This window comes from Phacochoerus africanus, chromosome 8 (assembly GCF_016906955.1).
Source record: "Phacochoerus africanus isolate WHEZ1 chromosome 8, ROS_Pafr_v1, whole genome shotgun sequence".
Classification (NCBI taxonomy): domain Eukaryota; kingdom Metazoa; phylum Chordata; class Mammalia; order Artiodactyla; family Suidae; genus Phacochoerus; species Phacochoerus africanus.
The window spans coordinates 59,680,442-59,707,836 of NC_062551.1; the positions used below are offsets into that span (position 1 = coordinate 59,680,442).

General features: G+C 45.2%; 1 protein-coding gene across 1 annotated transcript; it reads left to right on the plus strand.

The window, feature by feature from the left end:
* On the plus strand, window positions 1-24,082 carry NLRP9 (NLR family pyrin domain containing 9). Its single transcript, XM_047791891.1, has 9 exons — window positions 1-297; window positions 2,814-4,377; window positions 7,016-7,177; window positions 11,314-11,481; window positions 14,155-14,325; window positions 19,074-19,244; window positions 21,796-21,966; window positions 22,411-22,581; window positions 23,714-24,082. The coding sequence occupies exons 1-9, from the start codon at window positions 18-20 to the stop codon at window positions 23,844-23,846; spliced, it is 2,991 nt and encodes a 996-aa protein (XP_047647847.1). The 5' UTR covers window positions 1-17; the 3' UTR covers window positions 23,847-24,082.
* Window positions 24,083-27,395: the final 3,313 nt, after the last annotated feature.

Consider the following 27,395-nt stretch of genomic DNA (forward strand, 5'->3'; position numbering starts at 1 on the left):
CAATCCCGTGAGACAAGATGGCTGAATCTTTTTTTTCTGACTTTGGCTTGCTGTGGTACCTGAAAGAGCTCAAAAAGGAAGAATTCTGGAAGTTTAAGGAGCTCCTCAAGGAAGCGCCTCAGAAATTTGAACTCAAGCCCATCCCATGGACGGAGCTCAAGAAGGCTTCAAGAGAGAACCTATCAAGCTTACTGGGCAAGCATTACCCGGAAAAACTGGTGTGGGAAGTGACGCTGAGCCTGTTTCTGCAGATCAGCCGGAAGGATCTCTGGACGAAGGCTCAGGAAGAGATCAGACGTAAGTGTAGTGAAAGGGGTGTGGGGCCGAGACCCACGGGGGAAGGTTGGCTTACTGGGAGCTTCTAACAACGAAGGTCAGGTGGTTCCTGAGTGAGTGGCTACACCTCCATCCACACCGAGACTCTGTCATGGGTTAATAGAGCCTCAGAAATAGCAGAAGAGCAAGAGAACTCTGGCCTGAGATGGAGGGTGGGCGAGTGTTGTCCTGAGACAGACCATTCACCTATGTGTCATCCCCTCACTCCTGGGTCCAAGCCGAGTCAGAGCTATTGTAGGAGATGATCTGAGATTCGGTGTCAGTGCAACCAGGACTGCAGAGGTGCAATTCCATTAGGGTAGCTGCCTATCCTTTTGACCAGACCTGCACAAGAGACTAGGAAGGATCCTAACATGAGAAAATAATTACAGAAAGCATATATGTCTGCTACTTCAGAAAGCACTTTTTTTGGGGGGGAGCATGCTGGCAGCATGTGGAACTTCCTGGGCCAGGGAATGGACCTGAGCCACAGCATTGACAACGCTGCATCCTCAACCCACTGAGCCACAAGGGAACTCCTGGAAGACGGTATGTATAACGTCTTTTCAATATCACCACAACTCTGAGGTTTACCAATAAGAAAAATGCAGGCCAACCATGTCCTCTCATTTTAGGTGAATTTGCTAAAGGGGACAGATGTGACCCCAAATCAGTTATTTGTGGTTCATTATATCCTCCTCTGGTAGGAGAGGTTTTTTTTTTTTTCCCCTCAGAAAATAAGATCAGTTGAGTTAGAAATCCTGGAAAACAAAGGGACAAAAGATCAGACCCATTGCCCATTAATTTTTTCTCTCTTTATGCCCTCTTATTTTACATGTTTTCTTATTTTTGAGTGTTTGAACCTAACTTGGAGCTCAGGAACATAGAAACTCTTCCAGTAGCTTTATACATTTAATTTTTCTGCTCTCAAGATTCTCTCCTCTATTTTCATGGCTTTATCATTATTTTAAAAATTTAAGTGTATATACATATTCTTTTTTTTGTACTATCTTCCATGATGTTCTAACCCAAGAAATTGGACTTGGTTTCCTGTGCTGAACAGGAGGGCCTCATTGCTAACCCATTCTACATGTAAGAGTTGCATCCTACTAGCCCCAAACTCCCTGTTCATCCCTCTCCCTCCCGCCTTCCTCCTTGGAAACCACAAGTCTGCTCTCTATGTTGGTGAGTCTTTCTGTTTTGTAAGTAGGTTCATTTGTGCCATAGTTTAGACAGCACATGTAAGTGATATCACCTGGTATTTGTCTTTCTCTCCCTGACTTAATTCACTTAGTATGAGACTCTCTCGTTGTATCCATGTGTGTACATGTTAACCCCAAACTCCTAATTTATCCCTCCCCTTCTCCCTGACATTACTCATTCTCTTTTCTTTCCTTCTCTTTTTGCTTTTTAGGGCCATACCCACAGTACATGGAAATTCCCAAGCCAGAGGTCAAATCGGAGCTGCACTAGCCACCCTACACAGCAGCCACAGCAATGCCAAATCCGAGCCACATCTGTAAACTACACCATATCTCGTGGCAATGCCAGATCCTTAACCCACCAAATGAACCCAGGGATTGAACCCGCATCCTCATGGGTGCTGGTCGGGTTCATTTCTGCTGAGCTGCAAGGGGAACTCCTAAAATTACATATTCTTAGAGACAATTATTCCTCTGCCCCCGAGAGAGAAAAGCTGTCTTCTTCCTCAAGCTCTGTTCTGAGCCGAGCTGCACATCCTGAAATGGAGCTGGCCATGACCTTGGCCTGGGAGACATGCAGAAATGCCTCACCCACTGTAGTTCATATTCTTGAATGCAGGGTATGGCCCTTGTCTACATTGTGTGATTTTGTTTACTTCTCCTCATGTGTAGCCTTGGACATGGACAGTTCATAGAGAGGGGTGGGTTGAACGAGTGATGGCTCAAGGGTGCATTTCTGAAATTAACCTGCCATCAGGAGGGTCTCAAGAGAAATGGGCTAGACTTGACAGCAAGTCGGACAACGAAGGGGCAGGTGCCTAACGGAAAATCACGAGCCTGATGAGTCGAATAACACAAGTTCTGAACACCTTCCCCCGCCCTGTAAACAGGGCATAGAATGAATTTGAATGGGTTGCTGAGGAGGTGGAAGGTACAGTGGCAGTAACAGCCTTCTTGGCCCTGATTCCTGGCTGGCCCCCCAGTAAATGAAGAGCAGTGCTTATGAAGTCTTGGCCAGAGAGCTCCCCACTTCTGGCCGAAAGTGCCACTTCTAAGTATTCACGCTTTGTGTGGGCTGTAACTCTGAGCTGGGCTTCCTTGCATTAGATCAGCATTTCCATGGACATGAATTGGGATGGATGACGGCCCTGACAAAGCTAAGTGCGTTAGCCCGGGCACCTGTGGGCATACATCAGTCTTTGCACGTGTGGTCGAGGAAATCTGTAGGGTGGTTCTGAGTATCAAAGATGGCGTGTCTTTTTTTAATGGTCTTGTATTCTGTCCTTGTTAACGCAGACAAGCTAAACCCATATAGAAATCACATGAAGAAAAAATTCCAACTCATATGGGAAAAGCAAACGTGCCTTCACGTTCCTGAGGATTTCTACAAAGAAACGATACTGAACGAGTATGAACAACTCATGGCTGTCTACCTTACTGCAGATGAGGCTGGAGAGTGCTCACCCACTGTGGTCTTGCAAGGTCCTGAAGGGATTGGAAAAACGACGCTTTTGAGAAGAGTGATGCTGGACTGGGCAGAGGGACTTCTATGGAAGGACAGATTCTCCTTTGTCTTCTTCCTCAATGGCAGTGAAATGAACAAAATAACAGAGACCAGCCTCGTGGAACTTCTCTCCAAGGACTGGCCTGATGCTTCAGAGCCGATCGAGGACATTTTTTCACAGCCAAGGAAAATCCTGCTCATCATAGATGGCTTGGAGGAAATGGAATGTGTGCTGACGCTTGGAGACAGCCTGGCCAGTGACTGGGAGCAGCGGCAGGCGATACACTGTATCCTGAGCAGTTTGCTGCAGAAGAAGATGCTCCCAGAGTTTTCTCTGCTTATCGCACTAGGAAAGATGGGGATGAGAAAATACAGCATGTTTTTGGAGCAGACAAGATGTATCTTTCTCACAGGATTCTCTGAACGCCAAAAGAAGCTGTATTTCTCCTATTACTTCCACGAGGACAATAAATCCCTTCGAGCCTTCAGTCTTGTGAGAGAGAAGATACCGCTGTTGGCCTTGTGCCAAAGTCCCTTCGTGTGTTGGCTGGTCTGCACTTGTTTGAAGTGGCAGATGGAGCGAGGAGAAGACCTTGAGATTGCCTGTGAGAGCATCACCTCCTTGTATGTATCCTTTCTGATAAGCGCCTTCAAATCGGCGGGTGACAACTGTCCATCCAAGCAGCACAGAGCCCGTCTGAAGAGCTTGTGTACTTTGGCTGCAGAGGGAATGTGGACTTGCGTGTTTCTGTTTGGTCCCGAGGATCTCAGAAGGAATAAGGTGTCAGAATCCGACACCTTGATATGGGTCAACCTGAGACTTCTTCAGAGGAGTGGAGACTACCTTACCTTCAGCCATCCGTGCATCCAGGAATTTTGTGCTGCCCTGTTCTATCTGTTCAGACGGCCCAAGGACATGCCTCACCCAGCCATTGGAAGTGTGACCCAGCTTGTTGCAGCAGCCGTGAATGAAGCCCGGACCCTCTTGTCCTGGATGGGGATATTCTTGTTTGGATTTTCAACTGAGAAAACAGTCAACATGCTGGAGGCATCCTTTGGTTTCCCACTGTCCAGAGAGATCAGGCAGGAAATAACCCAAAGCCTTGAAACCTTAAGTCAATGTGAACCTATTGAGGATGTGGTGGCTTTTGAAGAACTGTTCAATTGTTTGTTTGAGGCCCGGGAACAAGATTTTGTGGCCCAAGTGATGAATTTATTTGACGATGTTAACATTTATATTGGGAGCTTAGAACAATTGGTAGTCTCTTCCTTCTGTCTAAAACATAGCAGCAACTTGAAGAAATTTCACCTGTGTGTAGAAAACATTTTTTCAGAGGAATCTGGATCCATCTCAATGTAAGTCCATCTACACACTGGTCACCTGGTCACCCTAACTGCATGGGGAGGGGAAGGTGGGCACTGATGCCTTTGGATACATCAAATAGACCTCATGCTTGATGAGAAATACTTGTGTCCCTTCTGTGCCCTTCCCTGTAGTCTCCACTGTGTGCAGAAACCAAGTGCTTTCCCACCTAAGAACAAATAAAAACCTTTTTAATTAAAAATAACAACAAAAGACGCCCAAAACAAAGTGAGTCCATCTGCTAATGCCCTCTCTCCTGCCTACTCACACACTATGCTTGTAGCTTCTTCCAGTCCCTGATGGGTATTTCATAAATCATTGTACTTGTCCTTAAAATCATGGCTTTTGTAATCAGAGACGGTGATTTGAGTTCTTGCTTTGCCACTTGCTTGCTGTACCACTGTGAACTGTGATGAAAATTTTCTGTTGGTATTAATAGGGGCAAAATCTGACTTACTTCATAGGGCCAACGCAAACTTGAAAGGTAAGCAAGGTAAGCAGTCTTTTTTTTTTTTTAATTGAAGTATAGTTGGTTTACAATGCGGTGTGAGTTTCAGGTGTGTAGCAAAGTGATTCAGTTGCATGTGTATATGTACATGTATTCTTTTTTCAGAATCTTTTCCCTTAGAAGTTACCGCAAAATACCGTGTGGAGTTCCCTGTGCTGTGCAGTAGGTCCTTGATAGTTATCAATTTTATATGTAGTAGTGCATGGATGTTAATCCCCAAACTCCTCATTTGTCCCACTCCCTCATCTTTCCCCTTCGGTAACCATGAATGTGTCTTCAAAGTCTGTAGGTCTGTTTCTGTTTTGTAAGTAAGTGCATTTGTATCTTTTTTAGATTCCATGTATGAGTGATATATGATATTTTGTCTTTCTCTAACTTCACTTAGTATGGTAATCTCTAGGTCCATACGTGTGGCTGCAAATGGCATTATCTCATTCATTCTTATGGCTGAGTAGTATTCTGTTAAATATATATAGAAAGGTAAGCAGTTTTTAAAATTTTTAATTTTTTTATTACTCAATGAGTTTATTGCATTTATGGTTGTACGATGATCATCACAACCCAATTTTATAGGATTTCCATCCAAACCCCTAGCGCATCTCCCCAGCCCCCAACGTGTCTCATTTGGAAACCATAAGTTTTTCAAAGTCTGTGAGTCAGTACATGTTCTGCAAAGAAGTTCATTCTGTTCTTTTTTCAGATTCCACATGTAAGTGATAACGTTTGATGTTGGTGTCTCATTGTCTGACTGACTTCACTTAGCATGATAATTGCTAGGTCCACCCATGTTGCTAAAAATGCCAGTATTTCATTCCTTTTCATGGATGAGTAATATTCCATTGTATATGTACCACATCTTCTTGATCCACTCCTCTGCTGATGGACATTTAGGTTGTTTCCATGTCTTGGCTATTGCAAAGAGTGCTGCAATGAACATCAGAGTACATGTGTCTTTGCGAGTCCTGGTTTTCTCTGGCTAGATGCCCAGGAGTGGGCTTGCTGGATCAAATGGTCGTTCTCTGTTTAGTTTTCTGAGGCATCTCCATACTGTGTTCCACAGTGGTTGCACCAGTTTACATTCTCACCAACAGTGTAATAGGGTTCCCTTTTTCTCCACACCCTCTCCAGCACTTACTGTTTGTAGACTTTTTGATGATGGCCATTCTGGCTGGGGTAAGGTGGTACCTCATCGTGGTTTTGATTTGCATTTCTCTAATAATGAGTGATGTTGAACATCTTTTCATGTGTTTTGTGGCCATATGTATGTTTTCTTTGGAGAATTGTCTGTTCAGATCTTCTGCCCATTTTTTGATGGGATTGTTTGTTTTTTTGGTGTTGAGCTGTAGGAGGTATTTATAAATTTTGGAGATTAATCTGTTGTCAGTCAATTCATTTGCAAAGATTTTCTCGCATTCTGTGGGTCATCTTTTCATTTTGTTTAGGGTTTCCTTTGCTGTGCAGAAACTTTTATGTTTAATTAAGTTCCATTTGCTTATTTTTGTTTTTACTGTCATTACTTAAGAGGTGGATCTGAGAAGATGTTGCTGTCGTTTATGTCAGAGAGTGTTTGGTTTATGTTTTCCTCTAAGAGTTTTGTAGTGTCTTGACATATCTAGGTCTTTAATCCATTTTGAGTTTATTTTTGTGTATGGTTTTAGGGAGTGTTCTACTTTCATTCTTTTCCATGTGGCTGTCCAGTTTTCCCAGCATCACTTGTTGAACAAGCTGTCCTTTCTCCATTGTATATTCTTGCCTCCTTTGTCATAGATGAGTTGACTGTGGATGTGTTGGTTTACTTCTTGGTTCACCTAACACTCAAGTATTATCACCCCCAGGGAGGAGGAAACGGAGGCAGAATGAGGTTGAAGAACTTGCCTAGGATCTTAAAACTCAAGATGTTTCAGATGGGGGCCCGTCACTCTGGCTTTGGGGTCCTCTTCCTTGTCTTCTTCCCTGGCCTTATTCCTATGCCAGGTTGACTCGGTGTACCTGGCTGCTGCTCTCTTGGTTCAGGCCTGACCAGCGGTTGGCGTTGAGGGCCCCTGGGGAGGGTGTTGTCTTGTGTGGAGAGTGTCTTGAGTTGCATTGAGTCACTGGAGAGTCACGGTGTTTGTCCTCCACAGCGACGTCGAGAAGCTCTCCTTCTGGCGAGATTTCTGCTCGGCGCTCACCACCAGCGAGAACTTCGAGTTGCTCGATTTGGACTCCTGTCAGTTCAACAAGGCCTCCCTGGGGATTCTCTGTAAGATGCTGGCACAGCCCACTTGTAAACTCCAGAAGTTTGTGTAAGTTGGACGTTAACCTGGACTCATTTAAAAACCTGAGCTCCAATCCATCGTGTCGAAAGAAAGTTCCCAGCACTTTCCTGGATGGAGATAACTGACTGAGTGAGACGTAAGGGGTTGGGGAGACAGGGAGACTTGGGAACTGAATGTGGTCAAAAGCTCACTTCCCAGGAGCTTAGGCTCCGTTCCCAAAGCCTGGTTGAGGAAGGCCACTTTGTCTAACGTGAGTGGTTCCTAGAACCATGCCTTCCTTGCCATGGCGTGAGCCCATGTGTATGGTGCCAGTTAGCTAGGATGCTGACCTGGAGTAAGCTCGGGTTTTGTTTTAGAAGTCACATTGGCATTTAGGGAAGTCAGTTTGGGCTGTACAACTAGAGTGTTAGAATCCAGGGGTGTGTGTGTGAACTGTGGCCCCCATTTTGGCTCTTCTTAAACAGATGTTTTAACCATGGTGATGGGTACCTTAACCAACGTGCTTGGAGAGTCCAGGAGATGATGGTTCTGGTGGTGGGTGATGTTCTCCTGGCTGCTGATGGATTGAGAATAGATGTTTCCTACAGAACAGGAGAGGAGAGGGTGCTGAGGGCAGGTGGGAAAAGAGCCCTGCATTCAGAAAAGAGACAAACAATGACGAGCACAGAGACCAGTGAGCAGGTGTAGAACAAAGCTTCGGCACAGAGCTGGCAACTTTACATGCGTGATCTCCTTTATCTGTTAATCCACACCGCCGTCTTGGTAACTGTATGAAGCACCAGAAGCAGAGAGAGGCTCACACTCCTTCTCTGATACTTTGATTACTTTGGTTTGCTCGTCAACCAAAGCTTACTGCTCTCAGGTTAAGTGAAGCTCCTCCTTCGGCCTAACTGGAACTTCTTGCTATAGATACCAGGTCTTGAGAGCCAAGGAATTTGGCAAAGCTGGGAGTGGTCTCTGCCTAAGCCTCCACAGGGGGAGACGTGACATGTCTGCTTACGCTCATACCTGCAGCAGCCAGCAAATACTGAGCTTTGCAGGGGCTCATTAAGCGTAGGTTGAATGAATGAATGGATCCTTGCATTTTGAAAGTGGTTTATTCATGTCACATAAAGAGACTGACTCATAAATGAACGGCTCTAGATCCTGCATGAATAGTGAAAAAGTGGACCTCATTTCTCTCTGAAAAAAAAAAAAAAAATCTGGGTGTGCCCTCTGTGGTGCAGTGGGTTAAAGATCTGGTGTTCTCCGTAGGGGCTCAGGTTGCTGCTGGAGTGAGGGTTTGATCCCTGGTCTGGGAACTTCCGTAGGCTGCGGGTGTGGCCAAAAAGAAAAGAAAAGATTTCTGGAAACTCTGGAAGATAAAGTAGGGGGCTGGCTTTCTCCTAAATGTGTTTTCAGTATATGTGTTTTAGTGAAAACTATGAGGGCTGGTGGTCTCACAGTTGAAAGATTTGTCATTGATTTTAGATGAGGTTGAAGACAGCATTAAGCTAAAAGATAAACAAGATTTTTATAGAGTTTGGACACAAAACTTGAAAACAAGATGAGCGAGCTTGTAAAGTATCCATGGTTATTAATTGTGTTTAGGTTATTTTTACAGTAATCATTGTTTGATTCACTTATTCCATCAAAGCACATGCATCACAGGCAAGAGATTGTGAATTCTAATTTTTTATACTAGTATTAATAGAAAATCTATTAATATAATTTATCCTATTCAAAGACCAAACTTTGTTTTTATTTTTATTTTTTGTCTTTTGTCTTTTTAGGGCCACACCGGCAGCATATGGAGGTTCCCAAAGCTAGGGGCCTAATCGGAGCTGTAGCTGCCAGCCTACGCCACAGCCACAGCAACATGGGATCCGAGCCGTGTCTGCAACCTACACCACAGCTCATGGCAATGCCGGATCCTTAACCCACGGAGCGAGTCCAGGGATCGAACCTGCAACCTCATGCTTCCTAGTCAGATTCGTTTCTGCTGTGCCACGACGGGAACTCCCAAAGACCAGACTTTAAAATCCATGTGATCAGAGAGAGATACGTGCCAGCAGATATTTCTTGTGAAAACACTTAGTGGAACAGGAATACAATATACTTACTAAACATGCTGCAAACATTCTATTTCAAGCCATCATTACACCTCACAGTGAAACAGGGGAGGCTTTAATTTTCACGCAGAGGGATAAAGTTGACATAGCTTACGTGCCATGTCCAGCAACACTCTAGGTATTTCTCAGGGTTAACTCCTTCTATGCCTAGAATCGCTTAAGGAAGCAGCCTGCTTGGTACCTCCTGGAGGACCCAGAAACATGCCCAAGGTCGCACAGATTGCTAAGGGGAGGAGCCAGACTTTGAAGCCATCAGCGGGGCTCCAGGGACGTATGGCCCTTAGTCCACCAACAGTATACTTGGCTGGTGACTAAGATCCTGTCCTTTCTGCTCTCACCTTTCCCTTGACCCAGAGGAAAGCCAGAAATCAACGAAAGCGTTACTGTCAACACTGGGTTTTAATCTGTCTGCTTTGCTTGAACTTGAGGCTCCCCCGTTGATGGTGATGCCGACACCTATGGACTAGACGTTCATCCTTGTCATTGTTTTCTGCTGACTCAACACTTACTGCTGGCCAGAGGTTGGCGTCCGCTGCAGCCATGTGGTTTGTGAATCGCCGTACGTTCAGTGATGAGGTGGCTTAGAGGCTGACCTTGCTGTCTGCTGACGCCCCTACTGCTCCCAGGTGTCACCTGGTGTCAGGGCAGCCCTTCTCCTTGTGAGCTGGGCCAGCCTGTCTTATTCTGATGCCCCCAGAACCCTTTAAGCCCCATCCTGCTGTCCTCGGCTCCCCTGCCTCCGTCTCTGGTCACGAACTGCCTTGGGCGTTGCTGATACACAGAAGGCTTTGTTCTGCCAGGAGCTGCCGCAGTTCCAGGCTCACATACCCCTCTCCTCTGTCTTTGGTTTCTGGCCAATTTGTAATTGACACTCTAGTGTTTGAACACGGCGGCGGTCGTATTCTCCATGACTAAACCTGATGAGGAGCGGAAAAGTCAGGGTATGCGCAAGTCATGACACCAGGAGTCTCCTCGTGTGGCGTGTCTTTATAAATCATGTATAAATAAATAAAGTACACATATCCTATGCATAGAATATGCATTATTTAAAAAAGCCAAAGCCAGCCTCCATTGATCACGTTCCAGGCACTACAATACACTGGGATTTCTTAACCATCACAACCCTATCTATTTTTTTCATTATATAGTTTCATGGACGTATACTTGGCTTATGACATGTTAATTTCTGCCGTACAGCAAAGCAATTACGTTATGCATATATAAACATCCAGTCTTTTTCGGGTTCTTTTCCCATGTAGGAATGCACAGAACACGACCTCGTGTACTTGTTTCAGGATGAAATGCCACCGTGAAGTTAATTTGCCCAACCTTGCCAAACAGCCAGGAGAAAAGCAAATACTAGAATCCGGTTTTCTCTCACGAACCTGAGTCTTTAACCATGACGTATATTGTCTCCCCCCCACCCCCCCTGCCTTTTTGTTTTTTATTTGGTTTATACCTGTAGCACGTACAAATTCCAGGGCCAGGGACTGAAGCCAGGTCACAGTAGTGACAATGCTGGATCCTCAACCCACTGAGCCACCAGGGAACTCCTGTATCCTTTTTATTTATCTTAGTTTTGATTTGAACTTTTTAACATTATTGCCTCTTCAAAAAAAAATCTTAGCTTTTAAACAGACCTGGATACTTTCCTTGGGGAATACGTTTTACTTGGCGCATCAACTCAAGCATGTGTGTCTCTGCTATATGCGAGGCACTGGGCCAGATGCAAGTTGACAAGGAGGCATGCACAGGGTGTCTGTCTCTCTCCGCAGGGTGCTTAGAATTTAATGTGGGGTGCGTGTGGGTCCTTTTCTTAAATCTGTGGTGGTATGTAGAAGTGGAAGGGCTAGGCAGGAAATAGCAGGCATCCAAGCCTTGGAGTTACTGGTGCCTGCAGTTCCTAGAGAGAGAGAATTGGTAGTCAGGGTAACCAGAGCAGAACCAGTACTGGGAGCCTAAGTGTGGAAAGCAGGAAGAATTGTGTAGGTGGATCTTGCTTGGTGCTGGGACCTCGCTGCATGAGTTGCTCTAACTCCCCCTCTCTTGCAGGTATAATTTTGCATCGGACATTGCAAGTAGCCTCGACTTCTTTAAGGTCGTCCTGCATAATCCTCACATGAAATACCTGAACCTGTACGGCACCAGCCTCTCCAGTATGGATGTCAGACGGCTGTGTGAGGCGCTGAGACACCCGATGTGCAGCATAGAATCACTGGTGTAAGTCTCTGGGTTGTCCGCCCCAAGGTGGACTTTGCAGTTGGAATATGCCCTTCTTCTTTCCTGTCTTTGTCTCTTACGTATTCAGTCACTTTCTCTCAGTGTCAGAACTCCTAGGAAGATGGGAATGCATGGATTCGAAAGGGAAACGCCTCTTCTCAGAGGATTGGACTGTTTTCCCCCTCTTTGGTACTCACTTCAGTTCTCTCTCATGGATACCTCATCTGATTCTCCTTGGTTCTGCTCTCCATCAACCGCCCCAAAACTGTATCTCGAAATTTCTTTTCCCTGAAGGTGATAGAAACTTAGGATGAGAATGCATGTGCGTGATCCCAGGTATGAGCTTGGCATCTAGCAGGTGACCGCGTTGAGGCTGGAGGGAAAGTAATGTGCCCCGCGAAGTTTCTTCCTCTTGAAAATTATCTGGATGCCCCTCCCATCATGGGGTGATGGCTAAACAGGCTCAATCCATTTTTCAGCAGGAAGAACAAAGTAGAAACACACAAAAATAGCACTCAACCAAAACGACTTCTGAAACCCACTAGGAGAATGTGTCCTTCTCTGCCTCAGTTCACTGTCGTCTTTGCAGCAGTCACTGCAGATGTGATTGATGGGTGTCATCCCCATCAAGATGCATCAGGAGGGAGAAGCAGGGTCCATGCATGAGAATGTTTGAGGATACAGGCTTGCTCTTTGCCGTCTTTATTGTTGGAGTTGTTTCTGTATCATAACAATGCTTTCCTTCCATTCAGGGGGAGCTGACACAATTCCTTAGGATTTGCCCCATTTCAGAGTATGCCATTTGCATAGAGTTTTCTATATGACATGTTAGCATAAGGCTGGGGGAGCAGATGCAGGCAACCAGGAGTCATTTGTGGATATTTCACAGGTGGGCACTTGCTTCTTTGGGGCGGACCAGCTGTGCTCGTCTCTTGACTTTGGTATCATTGGGAGTGGGAGGAACAAAGAGTCGGGTTCTCTCCAGCCCAGGGCTCTCGACGGGGGACAGCATGGTTCTCTGTTAGGAGCTGTCCATGTCTGGAGACATTTCTTTTTTTTATATATTTTCTTTTTTTGTCTTTTTTTTTTTTTTTTTTTTTTTGCTATTTCTTGGGCCGCTCCCACGGCATATGGAGGTTCCCAGGCTAGGGGTCTAATCGGAGCTGTAGCCACCGGCCTACTCCAGAGCCACAGCAATGTGGGATCCGAGCCGTGTCTGCAACCCACACCGCAGCTCACGGCAATGCCGGATCCTTCACCCACTGAGCAAGGCCAGGGATCGAACCTGCAACCTCATGGTTCCCAGTCGGACTCGTTAACCACTGAGCCACGACAGGAACTCCAATCTATTCATCTATTGACAGACATTTAGGTAGTTTCCAAATCCTGGCTATTGTGAATAGCGCTGCAGTGAACATAGGAGTGCATGTATCTTTTTCAGTGAAAGTTTTGTCTGGATATATACTCAAAAGTGGGATAGCTGGGTCATATGGTAGTTCTCTATTGAGTTTTATGAGGACCTGCCTTTCTGTTTTCCATTGTGGTTGTACCAATTTACATTCCTGCTATCAGTATAGGAGGGTTCCCTTTTCTCCACACCCTCTGCAGCATTTGTTATTTGCAGACTTATTAATAATGGCCGTTCTGACTGGTGTGAGGTGGTACCTTATTGAAGTTTTGATTTGCATTTCCCTAATAATTAGTGATGTTGAGCATTTTTTCACATGCCTGTTGGCCGTCTGTATGTCTTCTTTGGAGAAATGTCTCTGTAGCTCTTCTGCCCATTTTTCGATTGGGTTGTTTGTTTTTGTGTTGTTGAGTTTTATGTATATTTTGGAGATTAAGCCCTTGTTGGTTGCATCATCTGCAAAGATTTCCTCCCATTCTGTGGTTTGCCTTTTCATTTTTTAAAAATGGCTTCCTGGAGTTCCCGTCATGGCGCAGTAGTTAACGAATCCAACTAGGAACCATGAGGTTGTAGGTTTGATCCCTGGCCTCGCTCAGTGGGTTAAGGATCTGGCGTTGCCATGAGCTGTGGTGTAGGTTGCAGACGTGGCTCGGATCTGATGTTGCTGTTGTTGTGGCATAGGCCAGCGGCTACAGCTCCGATTCGACCCCTAGCCTGGGAAGCTCCATGTGCCGCAGGTGCAGCCCTAAAAATACAAAAAAAAAAAAAAAGCTTCCTTTGCTATGCCCCATGAAATGGTCTTGAAGCTGTATCAAGTCTCAGACCAGTGTTTCTCCACCTCCGAATTACTGATAATCTAATGACTGGATTCATTGAGTCCCAAACTTTCTTTGCTGTGGAAGATCATCCACAGCATCATAGGCTGTTGAGCAGCATCCCTGACTTCCACCCACTAGGTACCAGTAGCACCCGTCTCCCAGGCGACAGCCTGCAGTGTCTCTAAATTCTGACAAAGGTACCCTCGAGGTTAAAAATTTGCCCCCTGTTGAGATGCACCAGCTCGGAGGTCTTCCTCATTTCAGTGAAAAGCAATAAGGGATTGAGGAGGATAGTCAGATAACCACATCTGTGCCTTTAAGAAGCCCAGGATATAGATGCTGAATTGGCAGGTGCAGGATTAGAAGCTGTGATGTGGTCCAGGGCTGGGTGTGCCTACACCACCCAGAGCATTGGGTCACGTCCCACCCCATGTGTCTCCTGAGTAGGCTGGGAAAGTGTGACATCACAGAGGACTCTTGCGAAGACCTCGCCTCTGTCCTCGTCCACAACAAGAAGCTGAGGCTTGTCTCCTTGGTAGACAATGCCCTGAAAGACCAAGGAGTGATGGTGCTGTGTGAGGCCCTGAAGAACCCGGACTGCGCGCTGGAGACACTGCTGTGAGTCGGTCTGGGGGAGGCGCGCTCTGGGGGAGGCGGCAGGAGGGTGCCTGTGGGGCCCCTCCACAGACAGGGCCATTGAATGCTCACTGGGAGAGGCTGCAGAACCTGGAAACTATGGGCAGACCTGAGCTGCCCCTTCATTAGTTGTTGCTCCGTTAGTTGTTGTTTGAGCAAAACAGAGCAAATGCCAATGGTTGCCCCACAAGGGGAGCTGTGAGGTTGAACTCAAGAGATGCGAGTCTAGCCCTCGGGTGCCTGGCATTAATTTGGAGCCCGATACGTCTTGGTTGTTGGGAAGAAGGGTGATATCTCTGCAGGTATAGTGGGGGCTGGGGAGGAGGAGAGTATAAATACTTGAGAAAAACGTCTTCATTGATTACTTAGAGGTGCAGGGCTTCTCATGTTCTGGGTCATCTCTGGAACGCCCCCACCTCCCCCAATGTCCGCATCTCTTTCTTGGTGCTAATATATGAGGTGAAATGCTTCCTCTATTGGGGGCAACAGAAGGGAATCTCTTTTTGTCCAATGAGGCCACAGGAGAAACAGTGTTAAATTAAAAAAAAATGGTTTAAGGCAGGGGACAGGTGCAAGGACCCCCAGGTCTATGGAAGTGAATAAGTAGTTCAGACACAAAGTTTTGGTGTATGTGCATGCACAGGTGTGTATGAGTATATAGATATATGTATCACACACACATACAAGTGGAAATTGTAATAGAAGAAGGCTAGACTATTATTACAAGATGAATTTTTAGACGGTAAAAGAAAATCAACACAAAAATAAATTGCAGAGGAGTTTTCTTGTGGCTCAGCAGGTTAAGGATCTGGTGCTATCGCCACTGTGGCATGGATTCCACACTCGGCCCAGGAACTTCTGCATACCACAGGTGCTGCCAAAAAGAAAAAGTAAACAAAGAAATTGCAGGAACATTCAACATGAAAACCAAACTATTAAAAGTAAGGAAAAAACTCTAAACTAATAAAGGTTAGACCAGAAAATCTTTGGAGGTACAAAAGAGATGACACGTGGGAAGATGGAAGGATTTGGCTATTAAACAATTGCCAATAATACACAAGAAATAGAATTAAGGTTTATTCGATAAGTGGTCACTTAAATGAGCTATATTTATCTAAGAGCTCTTTAAATTACAACATTTAACTTTGTTTTAAAACTTGAATCTTTATTCCTTGAAAATGAAAGACTTCTTGTGGTTGCCAGTGGGGAGAGGGGAGGGAGTGGGGTGGACAGGGAGTTTGGGGTTGGTAGCTGCAAACTATTACATTTAGAATGGATAAGTAATGAGGTCCTACTATATAGCACAGGGAACTATATCCAATCTCTTGGGATATAATGTGATGGATGATGGCATGATAAAAATAGGACTTCCCATCATGGCTCAGCGGGAACAAAGCTTACTGCATCCATGAAGACACAGTTCAATCCCTGGCCTTTCTCAGTGGGTTAAGGATCTGGTGTTGCTGTGAGCCATGGTGTAGGTCACAGATGTGGCTCGGATCCTGCGTTGCTGTGTCTGTGGCATAGGCTGGCAGCTGTAGCTCTGATTGGACCCTTAGCCTGGGAGCCTCCACATGCTGTGGGTGTGGCCCTAAAAAGACAAAAAAAAATGTGTGTATGTGACTGGATTACTATACTGTAGAGCAGAAATGGACACAACACTGCAAATAACTATACTCTAATAAAAAATAAAAAATAAAAAGCACATGCATCTTGGTAAAGCATAAAAAATGCAAGAAAGTCACTAGTAATTTTAAAAGAAAAAATGTTCAACCCATTTTTTAACTTTTTATTTTGAATTAAAGTTGCAGAAAAGTTGCAAAAGTTCACCAAACTGTCTTATATTCCTTACATTGAAAAAATGTTCAACCCATTTTTATTTTTTTCTTTTTAGGCCCACACTGGCAGCGTATGGAAGTTCCTGGCCTAGGAGTTGAATCAGAGCTGTAGTTGTGGGCCCATGACACAGCTGTATCTGAGCCACGTCTGTGACCTACAGCACAGCTCATGGCAACGCTGGATCCTTAACCCACAGAGCAAGGCCAGGGGTCGAACCTGCATTCTCATTGGTACTAGTTGGGTTTGTTACTGCTGAGCTGCATCAGAGACACCTCACCCTATTTTTTTTTTTTTAAGGGCCGTACCTGTGGTGTATGGAAGTTCCCAAGCTAGGGGTTGAATTGGAGCTATAGCTGCCAGCCTACACCATGGCCACAGGAATGCTGGATCCTTAACCCACTGAACAAGGCTAGGGATCAAACCTGCAACCTCATGAATAGTAGTTGGGTTTGTTACTGCTGAGCCACAGTGGGAACTCCCCCCAGCCCATCGTTAATAGTTAATATCTTTAGTATTAAATGTTTAACACCCTTTGAAATAAATGGGTAAATTTAAAAAATATATTCCATATATTCCACCTAGCCATGGTTCTGCAAAATGGGCAATTTTTTTAAAAATTTTATTTTTATTTTTTATTTTTTTTTGTCTTTCTGCTATTTCTTGGACCGCTCCCGCGGCATATGGAGGTTCCCAGGCTAGGGGTCGAATCGGAGCTGTAGCCATAGGCCTACACCAGGGCCACAGCACGTGGGATCTGAGCCACGTCTGCAACCTACACCACAGCTCACGGCAACGCCGGATCGTTAACCCACTGAGCAAGGGCAGGGACCGAACCCGCAACCTCATGGTTCCTAGTCGGATTCGTTAACCACTGCGCCACGACAGAAACTCCAAATGGGCAAATTTATAGTGTGATTGAAAGCATTAAATTTTTTTGCAAAGTGAGTTGGCTAAGAAGTGAAGAAACAAATGAAAGTCTTAATAATAAACCTCAGAACTTCAATTTTTTTATGGCCACACCCATGGTGTGCAGAAGTTCCTGAGCCAGGGATCGAATCCAGGCCACAGCTGCAGCACCACTAGATCCTTAACCCACTTCCCTGGGCCGGGGATTGAACTTGCACTGCCACAGAGATAATGCCAGATCCTTAACCTGCTGTGTCACAGAAGGAACTCCAGAACTTCAAAAAAAATTTTTTTTTGTCTTTTTCCATTTCTTACGCCACTCCTGCAGCATATGGGAGGTTCCCAGGCTAGGGGTTGAATTGGAGCCGTAGCCGCCAGCCTACGCCAGAGCCACAGCAACGTGGGATCCGAGCCGCGTCTGCGACCCACACCACAGCTCACGGCAACGCCGGATCAGTAACCCACTGAGCAAGGCCAGGGATCGAACCCTCAACCTCATGGTTCCTAGTCGGATTCGTTAACCACCGCGCCACGATGGGAACTCCCTCAAAAAAATTTTGATGCAAGGTATTGATTCCATATTATGAAAATGGCAGAAGGTACAAAAATACAAAGAGAAATACTCAGGGAATGTATAATTGTAGAGTCGTGGAACCACTGGAGATTGTATTATGCAACTGTTAAATTCATGATTTTTTTTAAATATTGGAAAAACTTATTTCCTCAAAAAAAAAAGTATGACTTGGTGGCCTACTGTCTGATTTCAAAAATGCCAAAACTGGAATGGAAGACCCATCAACGCGGGTAGTGTTGCTAATGAAACATGTGGGCATCTCTCCTCATCCGATGCCCAGAAGGGACAAAGCAGGTCAGGGCGGGGGCGGGGGAGCTGCGCGGTGATGGCGACTGGACAGTGTCTGCCCCACCCAGGCTGGATTTCAGATTCCATCCGCCTGTTATTTTCCATGTGACCACCTGCTGTGCAATTCTGATTCTTGCCTTGTCTGTGCCAAACGTTTGGATTCCATGTGAAACGTCAGCGAAACCAGCTACAGACAGGTGTCATACTGAGACACCTGTGCAACTTGTATCTTCAGCGTCCCCTTCATTCCAGACAGGTGTCATACTGAGACACCTTTGCAACTTGTATCTTCAGCGTCCCCTTCATTCCAAACTTCCCAGCAGTAAACAGACAAGAATGCTTAACCACAAAATTAAAAAAATTTTTTTTGGTCTTTTTTTGTCTTTTTAGGGCGACACCTGTGACATATGGAGGTTCCCAGGCTAGGGGTCCAATCGGAGCTGTACCTGCTGGCCTACGCCAGAGCCACAGCAAGGAGGGATCCGAGCCATGTTTGCAACCTATACCAGAGCTCACAGCAACACTGGATCCTTAACCCACTGAGCAAGGCCAGGGATTGAACTCATGTACTCATGGATGCCAGTCGGGTTTGCTAACCACTGGGCTACGATGGGAAATCAAAAAAAAAGTTTTTTTATTAGAGTTGATATACAATGTTGTGCAAATTTCTGCTGGATAGCAAAGCGACCCAGTCATACGTGTGTGTGTGTGTGTATGTATATGTATGTATATACATATTATTTTCCTCACGATCTTCCATCCTGTTTTATCTCTACAAAATTTTTAAAATAACATTTTAAAAGAAAAGTGAAGGAAAATGCAGTGCAATCAGGTGTGGTCCAGCTATGACAGAGGATAAGCACCCACTGTCATGGAGAGGGCGTGGTTTTTCCAAGGTCATCCAGCTGGTGGGGATCCTCCTTGGAAATGGAGCCCAAGATTCCTCTCTCCAGCTGGAGACCCTCCCATCCACTTCCTTCTGTGTCTACACACCTGCTACAGTTTCATCCTCGTGTTTTTCTAAGTGAGTCCAGGGTATGAGCACATTTGTACCTGTAGTTGCACGCTTCTGTGACGCTCTAGGGAGGATGCACAGATGGGGCGCGTGTGTGTGTCTTTGCAGGTTGATGCATTCTTGCCTCACCTCTGTGGCTTGTGACCACATCTCCCAAGCCCTCCTGTGCAACAGCTCCCTGGTTCTTCTTGATTTGGGGTTAACGTACCTAGAAGACGATGGTGTGAAATCCCTGTGTCAAGTATTGAAACACCCAGACTGCAGCTTACAGCACTTGTGGTAGGTCTGGCTATGATTGGCTTGAAGGTTGGGGTTTCTTTGTTGGTTTTGGGCATTCTGAGAAAGATGCAAGAAGGAGGAGAAAAGCATGGCATCCTCTGGAAAAAAGCAAGGCTAATTGTTTGACTGCCCCACCCCCCCCCCCAATACTTCTGGGCATGTCCAGGGGCTTGCTGACAGGTGTGTGTCCTGACTCTAGGGCTTGTCAGGACCTGGTAGGATGTGCTACTCTGGAGGGGGTCTCTGTCCTTGGAAAGACCAGACATGGAGCCCTGGATGTCCTGGACTAGCTGTGTGACCTCAGGCGGGTTCCTCACCTCTCCCCTCAAAGGAGAGGTGGAGCACAAGGATAATTTTATTTCCCACCTCAAAGGGTGGGGGCAACCAGTGCAAATAAGGCACATGAAGTCCTGTTATCGATGGCGGGTCCCTGAGAGGCACACGGGAACGACAGACATAGCATGAGGGTCCTTCATTCCTCCTGCTGGGTAGATAGGTGAAATGGCAAATGAAACACTCCATTGCCTGTTTCCATGGGGTGTCAGGTACACCCAGGTATATGTTATCCAAAGTGGGGTCTGGCTGCTCACCACTCAAGTCAGTACTCGAGAGGCAAGGTTGGCGGAAAGGAAAGTTTACTTTATTCAGGCAGCTGGCAAGCAGGGGGAAGGTGGACTCATGTCCAAAGGCCGATTTCTCTTGTCAGTCTGGGGGGCAAGAGCTTCTTAAGAGGGGAGTTTCAGGGGCTTACAGGGGAAGGGGAGGGGCCTACAGGTAGAAACAGCACAGTCAGCTTGAAATTGGTCATGTGGTGACCTGGCCTGTGTTGTCTCGATTGTTTTAAGCACAGGTAGTTTTCAGTTCCAGGGTTGGCTTTTTTCCCCCTTTTCCTCGAGGCTTGTTCTTGGAATTGTGGCAGCTGATGTCACAGCTACGGTCTGGTCACCACGTAGTTGACTTCTTTCACCTGGTGGGGTTTAAGTAATCAGAAAACAGCTCAAAAGAGAGGGCTCAGAGTAGAATCTTAGCCCTTGAAGAGGAACTGGAGGTCCTTGACTTTGCTTAATGACTAAAGGATGACTATTTGCCCTGTTTCACTGTTGACTTTGCTTCTGCATTTTCTCACTTCTCTGGTTAGATTTATTCCTTCCCCCGCCCTTTTTTAGGGCCACATCTGCAGCATATGGAAGTTCCCAGGCTAGGGGTTGAATTGGAGCTGCAGCTGCTGGCCTACACCACAGCCACAGCAACACTGGATCTGACATCTGTGACCTATACCACAGCTTGTGGCAACACCAGATCCTTCACCCACTGAGGGAGGCCAGGGATTGAATCCGCATTCTCATGGATACTGGTCGGGTTCTTAACTTGCTGAGCTACACTGGGAACCCCCAAATTTGTTCTTAGACTAAAGTTCTTCTGCAGACAAAAGGCAGGTGGAGGACGGGGGCAGGGGAAGGACCATAGGTCCTGGTCTGTTTCACACACACAGGAACACAGGTGCAGGTGTACACATGTGCGTGCAAGGCCAAGTACGTGTGCATATGTGTATCTATCATGGTCTCTCCATCGGCACTCTTGAGGTTTTGTCCTAGATTGTTTTTTCTGTGGAGGGGGGCTGTCCCGTGCCTTGTAGGATGTTCAGCAGCATCCTTGGCTTCTACCCTAGATGGTGGTAGCACCCTCTCCCCCAGGGTAGCAAACCAAAATATGTCTCTGGGCATGGCCCAGTGTCTTCTCAGGATAGGGAGCAAAAATATTCCCACTGGATGACACAGATAGCCATCTATACACTATATACCTGTTACACGTATGTATCATACGTGTATGTGTGGATATAAGCGTGCAGATATACACGTCAGGCCTAGGCATACATGCATATATATGTACATACATATATATATATACACACATACATACATGGATACAGGCATGTGTATCCATACATGCATATGATAGTGAATGACAAGTATGATGGGGAATCATGACCTTGGAGGCAGGAGATAGATAGGACATACATGAAATATTCAGGGATGTCCTCACTGAAAGGTGACATTTGTGCAGAGACTTGGAGGAAGGAAGGGGACGGCCCCGCTGATACTCGGACAAGGGGCATTACAACCAGCAAGAGCAGAGGCCCTGGGGGGAGGGCCCACGCAGGGCAGGTGAACTGCAGGGAGCCCGGGATGCTGACGTGGAGGCCCTGAGGCCACTTCCATCCCCACCACCACCATCCTCTCAGGAGCCCTTGGGTGTTCCCCCCTCCCCGCCTCCACACACACCTCTTTTTCATTTTGAAAAGTTTTATCAAAGTATAGTTGATGACAATGTTAGGATAATTTCTGCTGCACCGCAAAGTGATTCAGTCATACCTGTACGCGTAGCAATTCTCTTTCAGATTCTTTTCCCACGTCGGTCACAGATGATGGGTTGGAGGTCCCTGTGCTGTACCCCAGCAGGTCTCCCTTTGCAGGCATAAGTCAAAGTCAGCTCAGCCATGAAAGACTGGACCTCTTGATCGTACCTTCTGTTAATGTGCATTTTTCTCCAGGTTGATGGGTTGTTACCTCACTTCCGTTTGCTGTGCAGACTTGGCTGCTGTTCTCACTCAAAATGAAAAACTGAAGACCCTGAAGCTCGGCAGCAATAAACTCTATGATGCTGGTGCCAAACAGTTGTGTGAGGCTTTGAAGCATCCTCACTGTAAACTCGAGAATCTTGGGTGAGTGTCCCCTGATGATGGGAAAGCTCATCCCTGTCAAGAATGGGAAAATCCGGAGGGTTAGAGGGATGACGGGAAGCAAGTGTAAAAGCAAGCGGAATAATCAGACAGGTAAAATGCCGTCCGTGGAGCCAGGGTTTGCTCACGCTTGGCCGGCTGACACCTGGGATGGGGGCGTTTTTTGCTGTTGTGGGAAAGTGGGCTGTCCTGTGTGCGGTAGGATGTTTAGCTCTATCTCTGGCCTCTCTCCACCCACGGGATGCTGGTAGCACACCCCCCATGCATCAAAGATCCCCAGACATTGTTGCCCGCTCCTCAGGGGACGCAGTGGCATCAGTTGAGACCCACTCGTCCAGACTGTAAAGTGGCCTCGCAGAGGTATGGGATTGGAGTCTCGTGGGGTGTCTCCCAGCCCACCTAAGGCAGGTGCATTTCCTGTTGCAGGTTGGAAATGTGTGATCTCACCAGTGCCTGCTGTGAGGACCTGGCCTCGGCGCTCACCATCTGCAGGTCGCTGAGAACCTTGAACCTGGAATGGATTAAATTGGACGTTGATGGGGCAGTGCTGCTGTGTGATGCTTTAACCCACCCGGAATGTGGTCTGCAGAGACTGGGGTGAGTGAATGCAATGATCGGGTGAATGACCTCAGAGTGAGGTTAGTCTGCCGTTGGTTTGCCCAACCTCGGCACAGACAGCGTTTGGGCTGTGGAGTTCTTTGGGGGGGCTGTGGGGGGCTGTCCCGTGCATTGCATGATGGTGGGCAGCCTCTCTGCACTCGACTCACATGCTCCATTCCTGAACCACCTTCTTCCTGTCATGATGATCAAGAGGGAAACTTCAGAGGTGCTGAGGCTCTAGATTTTCATTGTTCTCACCACTAAAAGAGAAATTTTGTGATCCAATAGAGGTGTTAGCGAACACTTTGCAGTACGTAAATGTATCAAATCAATGCACTGAACACCTTAAAATTATTCAAAGTTGTATGTCAATTATATCTCAATAAAATTTTAATTGGCTTTTGAAAAGAATGCCTGTCATATCTAGTCCCTGAAATTTTTAAAAGGCTCCTGACCTTGTCAAATGTTCCTGGAGAGGCAAACATGACTGCTTTCCTAGAAAACTATTTTCACAACACTATCAAGCTGTTTACATGCAACTATTTAAAAGAGTTGCATGAAGCTCTTTAAGCTATTTTCATGAAACTAGCTACAGTAGCAACATGAAACTACTTAAAATATTTACACAAAACTATTTAAACTCTTGATATGAAACTAAACTATTCACCCCAAACTAACTACACTGTGACACAAAAGTATCACTTACAGGAAGGTATCATTTACCTGAAACTATTTACTAAAGACGCAATCCCGGTTTATAGCTGGGAGGGTTCCATGAAAGACGGAGCACCGTCTTGACCCAGAAGTAATTTCCTGAAGCGTGGCCGCAGCTAATATTGTTTGGAATGTTATGTATGCATTTCGAGCACATGCGGTTGACATCCATAGAGTGAATATTTGAATGCCTTCCATGTGCCAGAACCCCGATGACGTGCAGAGGACGAGCAGAGTGATCCTCTCCCCTCTGCCGCACGTTCCTGGTCTAGAGGACCGATGTGTGTGTTCTCCACCCCGACGACACGATGCTCCCTGTTAGTTCTAGAAGCGCGTGCAGGGGGAGTAGCCCCTGGGGTGTAGAGAGGCCAACAATTGTGTAGTCAAGGAACCTTTCTTCCTCCCGTTTTTACAGCCTGAACAAATGTTCCTATGATGAGGAAATTCAGGTGCTGCTGACAGAGGCGGGAAAAAACAACCCCCACCTGACCGTGTCACACAACCTGTGGACTGATGAGCATGGGAAGATCCGTGGGATTACTATCTAAGGGGGACACCCTGAAGGAATCTCCTCCCAAAGACTGCGGCTCAGTTGCCATGGGCATCTCTCCCGACACACCCTGGCCTGCAAATTCCACGGCATGGCCATGGGGGCGGTGGCTTCTGAGCCGTTCCTTCACCGTAAGCCACAGGATGAGGAGGGAATGTGCCTCGCCACATACGGTCTGTAGCTGCCTAACTCCTCTACCCCCACCTTTAAAGTCCCTATCCTGCCTTGCAGTGTTGAGAACACATATATTAAATGGATAAACACTGTGGCAAGTATGACTTTATTTTGCTAATGGATGTCTTGGAATTTAGGAGGTTGGGTTTGAAGGAACCAAGAACCTCTGCCGCTTCTGGCACACGACCACTGCTCGATAGTGTCCACAGGTTTTACTATGTATTTACGACATCTAAGAGCCCATCCAGACCTTTCATTTTCAGTTTTTCCAAATTTAATTTGGATCAGTTTTCTCATGTAGTAAAAACAAAACAAAACAAAACTATTTCTAGATCTTTCCTTAGGCTTCATATATGCCACTCCAGTGCTTTTTTTTTTTTTTTAATTTAGTATTTTTTTCAAATGTATCTACACAGTTTGAATTCAATGTTTTCTTTTTCAAATATACATAAATACCTCACTGTCATAATTAAAACACTGCTTGGTTCTCTATTACCTTCACAATAAGTTATTAATGCCTTACTGCACTAACATAGATCGATTTTTTTTAAAATTGGAGTATAGTTGACTAAAAATATTGTGTTAGTTTCAGGTGTACAGCAAAGTGAATCACTTATACATACACACATATCCATTCCTGTGCAGAGTCTCTTCCCACATAGGCTATTATGGAATATTGAGTGGATTTCCCTGTGCTGTACAGATTCTTGCTGGTTATCTGTTTTATATGCAGCAGTGCATATGTGTTAATCCCAACCATTTTATTTATACCTCTCCTCAGTGTTTCCCATTTAGTAAGTGTAAGTTTTTTTTTCCTTCAAAATCTGAATTTGTTTCTGTCTTGTAAGTTCTTTTGTATCACTTTTATTAGATTCCACATATGAGAGATCTCATGATGCTTGTCTTTCTCTGACCTGCTTTACCTAGTATGATAATCTCTAGGTCCATCCATGGTGCTGCAATGGCATTGTTTCAGTTTTTATGGCTGAGTAGTATTCCATTGTATATATATGTACCACATCTTCTTTAAACCATTTAGGTGGCTTCTATGTTTTCGCTATTGTAAATAGTGCTGCTATGAGTATCTTTTCGACTTAGCTTTCTCTGGATATATGCCCATTAGTAGGACTGCTGGATCATATGCTAGATCTGTTTGTAGTTTTCTGAGGAACCTCCATACTGTTATCCATAGTGGTTGTACCAATTTACATTCCTACCAACAGTGTAAGAGAGTTGTCTTTGCTCCACACCCTTTCCAGCATTTGTTATTTGTAGATTTTTTTTTGACAGCTGCTCTGACTGGTGTGAGGCGATACTTCATTGTAGTTTTGATTTGCATTGCTCTAATAATTAGTGATGTAGAGCATCTTTTCATATGCTTCTTGGTCGTCTCTTTGTCTCCTTTGTAGAAATGTCTGTTTAGGTCTCCTGACCATTTTTTGATTGGGTTGTCTCATTTTTTTTTCTTTTTGTCTTTTTTGGGACACACCCATGGCATATGGAAGTTCCTAGGCTAGGGGTGCAATTGGAGCTGTAGCTGCTGGCTTACACCACAGCCACAGCAATGTGGGATCTGAGCTACATCTGTGACCTACACCACAGCTCACGACACCACTGGATCCTTAACCCAGTGAGTGAGGCCAGGGGTTGAACCTGCGTCCTTATGAATGCTAGTTGGGTTTCTTAACCACTGAGCTGTGATGGGAACTCTGAGTTTTTTTTTTTTTTGATATAAAGCTGCATGAGATGTTTGCATATTTTTTAGATGGATCTCTTTTTGATCACATCACTTGCAAAGATTTCCTCCCATCCTGTGGGGTATGTTTTCATTTTATCAATGGTTTCTTTGCTGTGAAAAGCTTTTAAGTTTAATTAGGTTCCATTGGTTTACTTTATTTTTAAAAATTTTTCATTATTCTAGGAGGTAGATCTGAAAAGATGTTGCTGTGATTTATGTCAGAGTGTTCCACCCATGTTTTCCTCTAAGAGTTTTGTAGTATCCGGTCTTACATTTAGGTCTTTAATCACACTTTGGGTTTATTTTTGTGTACGGTGTTAGATTTCATTTTTTTAGAAGTAAGCTTTATTATTTTATTTTATTTTTAGTGATTTTTATTTTTTCCATTACAGTTGGTTTACAGTGTCCTGTCAGTTTTCTACTGTACAGCAAAGTGACCCAGTCCGTTTCTCTCTCTCACATACACACACATTATATATCCTTTTTCTCACATCCTCCATCGTGTTCCATCATAAGTGACTAGATAGAGTTCCCAGTGCTGCACAGCAGGATCTTATTGCTTATCCATTCCAAATGCAATAGTTTGCATCGATTAACCTTGGACTCCCAGTCATTCTGTGTATCTATCACATCTTAATCCAATCATCTGTCAATGGACATTTAGGTTGTTTCCATGTCTTGGCTATCGTGAATAGTGCTGCATGTGAATATGCGGGTGCATGTGCCTTTTTCAAGGAAAGTTTTGTCTGGGTATATGCCCAATAGCGGGATTGCTGGGTCATGTGAGAGTTCTATGTATAGTTTACCAAGGTACCTCCATACTGTTCTCCACAGTGGTTGTACCAGTTTACATTCCCACCAGCAGTGCAGGAGGGTACCCTTTTCTCCACACGCCCTCCAGCATTTGTTATTTGCGGATTTATTAATGATGGCCATTCTAACTGGCATGAGGTAGTATCTCGTGGTAGTTTTGATTTGCATTTCTCTTATAATCAGGGATGTTGAGCATTTTTTCATGTGCTTGTTGGCCACGTGTATGTCTCCCTTGGAGAACTGTCTATGTAGGTCTTTTGCCCATTTTTCCATTGATTGATTGGCTTTTTTGCTGTTGAGTTGTAGAAGTTTTTTTGTATGTTTTAGAGATTAAGCCCTTGTCCGTTGCATCATTTGAAACTATTTTCTCCCATTCTGTAAGTTGTCTTTTTGTTTTCTTTTTGGTTTCCTTTGCTGTGCAAAAGCTTTTCAGTTTGATTAGGTCCCATGGGTTTATTTTTGCTCTTATTTCTATTGCTTTGGGAGACTGACCTGAGAAAATATTCATGAGGTTGATGTCAAGAGAGTGTTTTGCCTATGTTCTCTTCTAGGAGTTTGATGGTGTCTTGTCTTATGTTTAAGTCTTTCAGCCATTTTGAGTTTATTTTTGTGCATGGTGTGAGAGTATGTTCTAGATTCACTGATTTGCATGCAGCTGTCCAGGTTTCCCAGCAATACTTGCTGAAAAGACTGTCTTTTTCCCATTTTATGTTCTTGCCTCCTTTGTCAAAGATTAATTGACCATAAGTGTCTGGGTTTTTGTCTGGGTTCTCTATTCTGTTCCATTGGTCTGTCTGTCTGTTTTGGTACCGGTACCACATT

Coding starts and splice junctions, on each gene's coding strand:
- NLRP9 (XM_047791891.1), top strand. CDS start 18: ATGGCTGAATCTTTTTTTTCTGACTTTGGCTTGCTGTGGTACCTGAAA. Junction 19,245..21,795: donor TGCAGCTTACAGCACTTGTG/GTAGGTCTGGCT, acceptor ATTTTTCTCCAG/GTTGATGGGTTGTTACCTCA. Junction 22,582..23,713: donor TGTGGTCTGCAGAGACTGGG/GTGAGTGAATGC, acceptor CCGTTTTTACAG/CCTGAACAAATGTTCCTATG.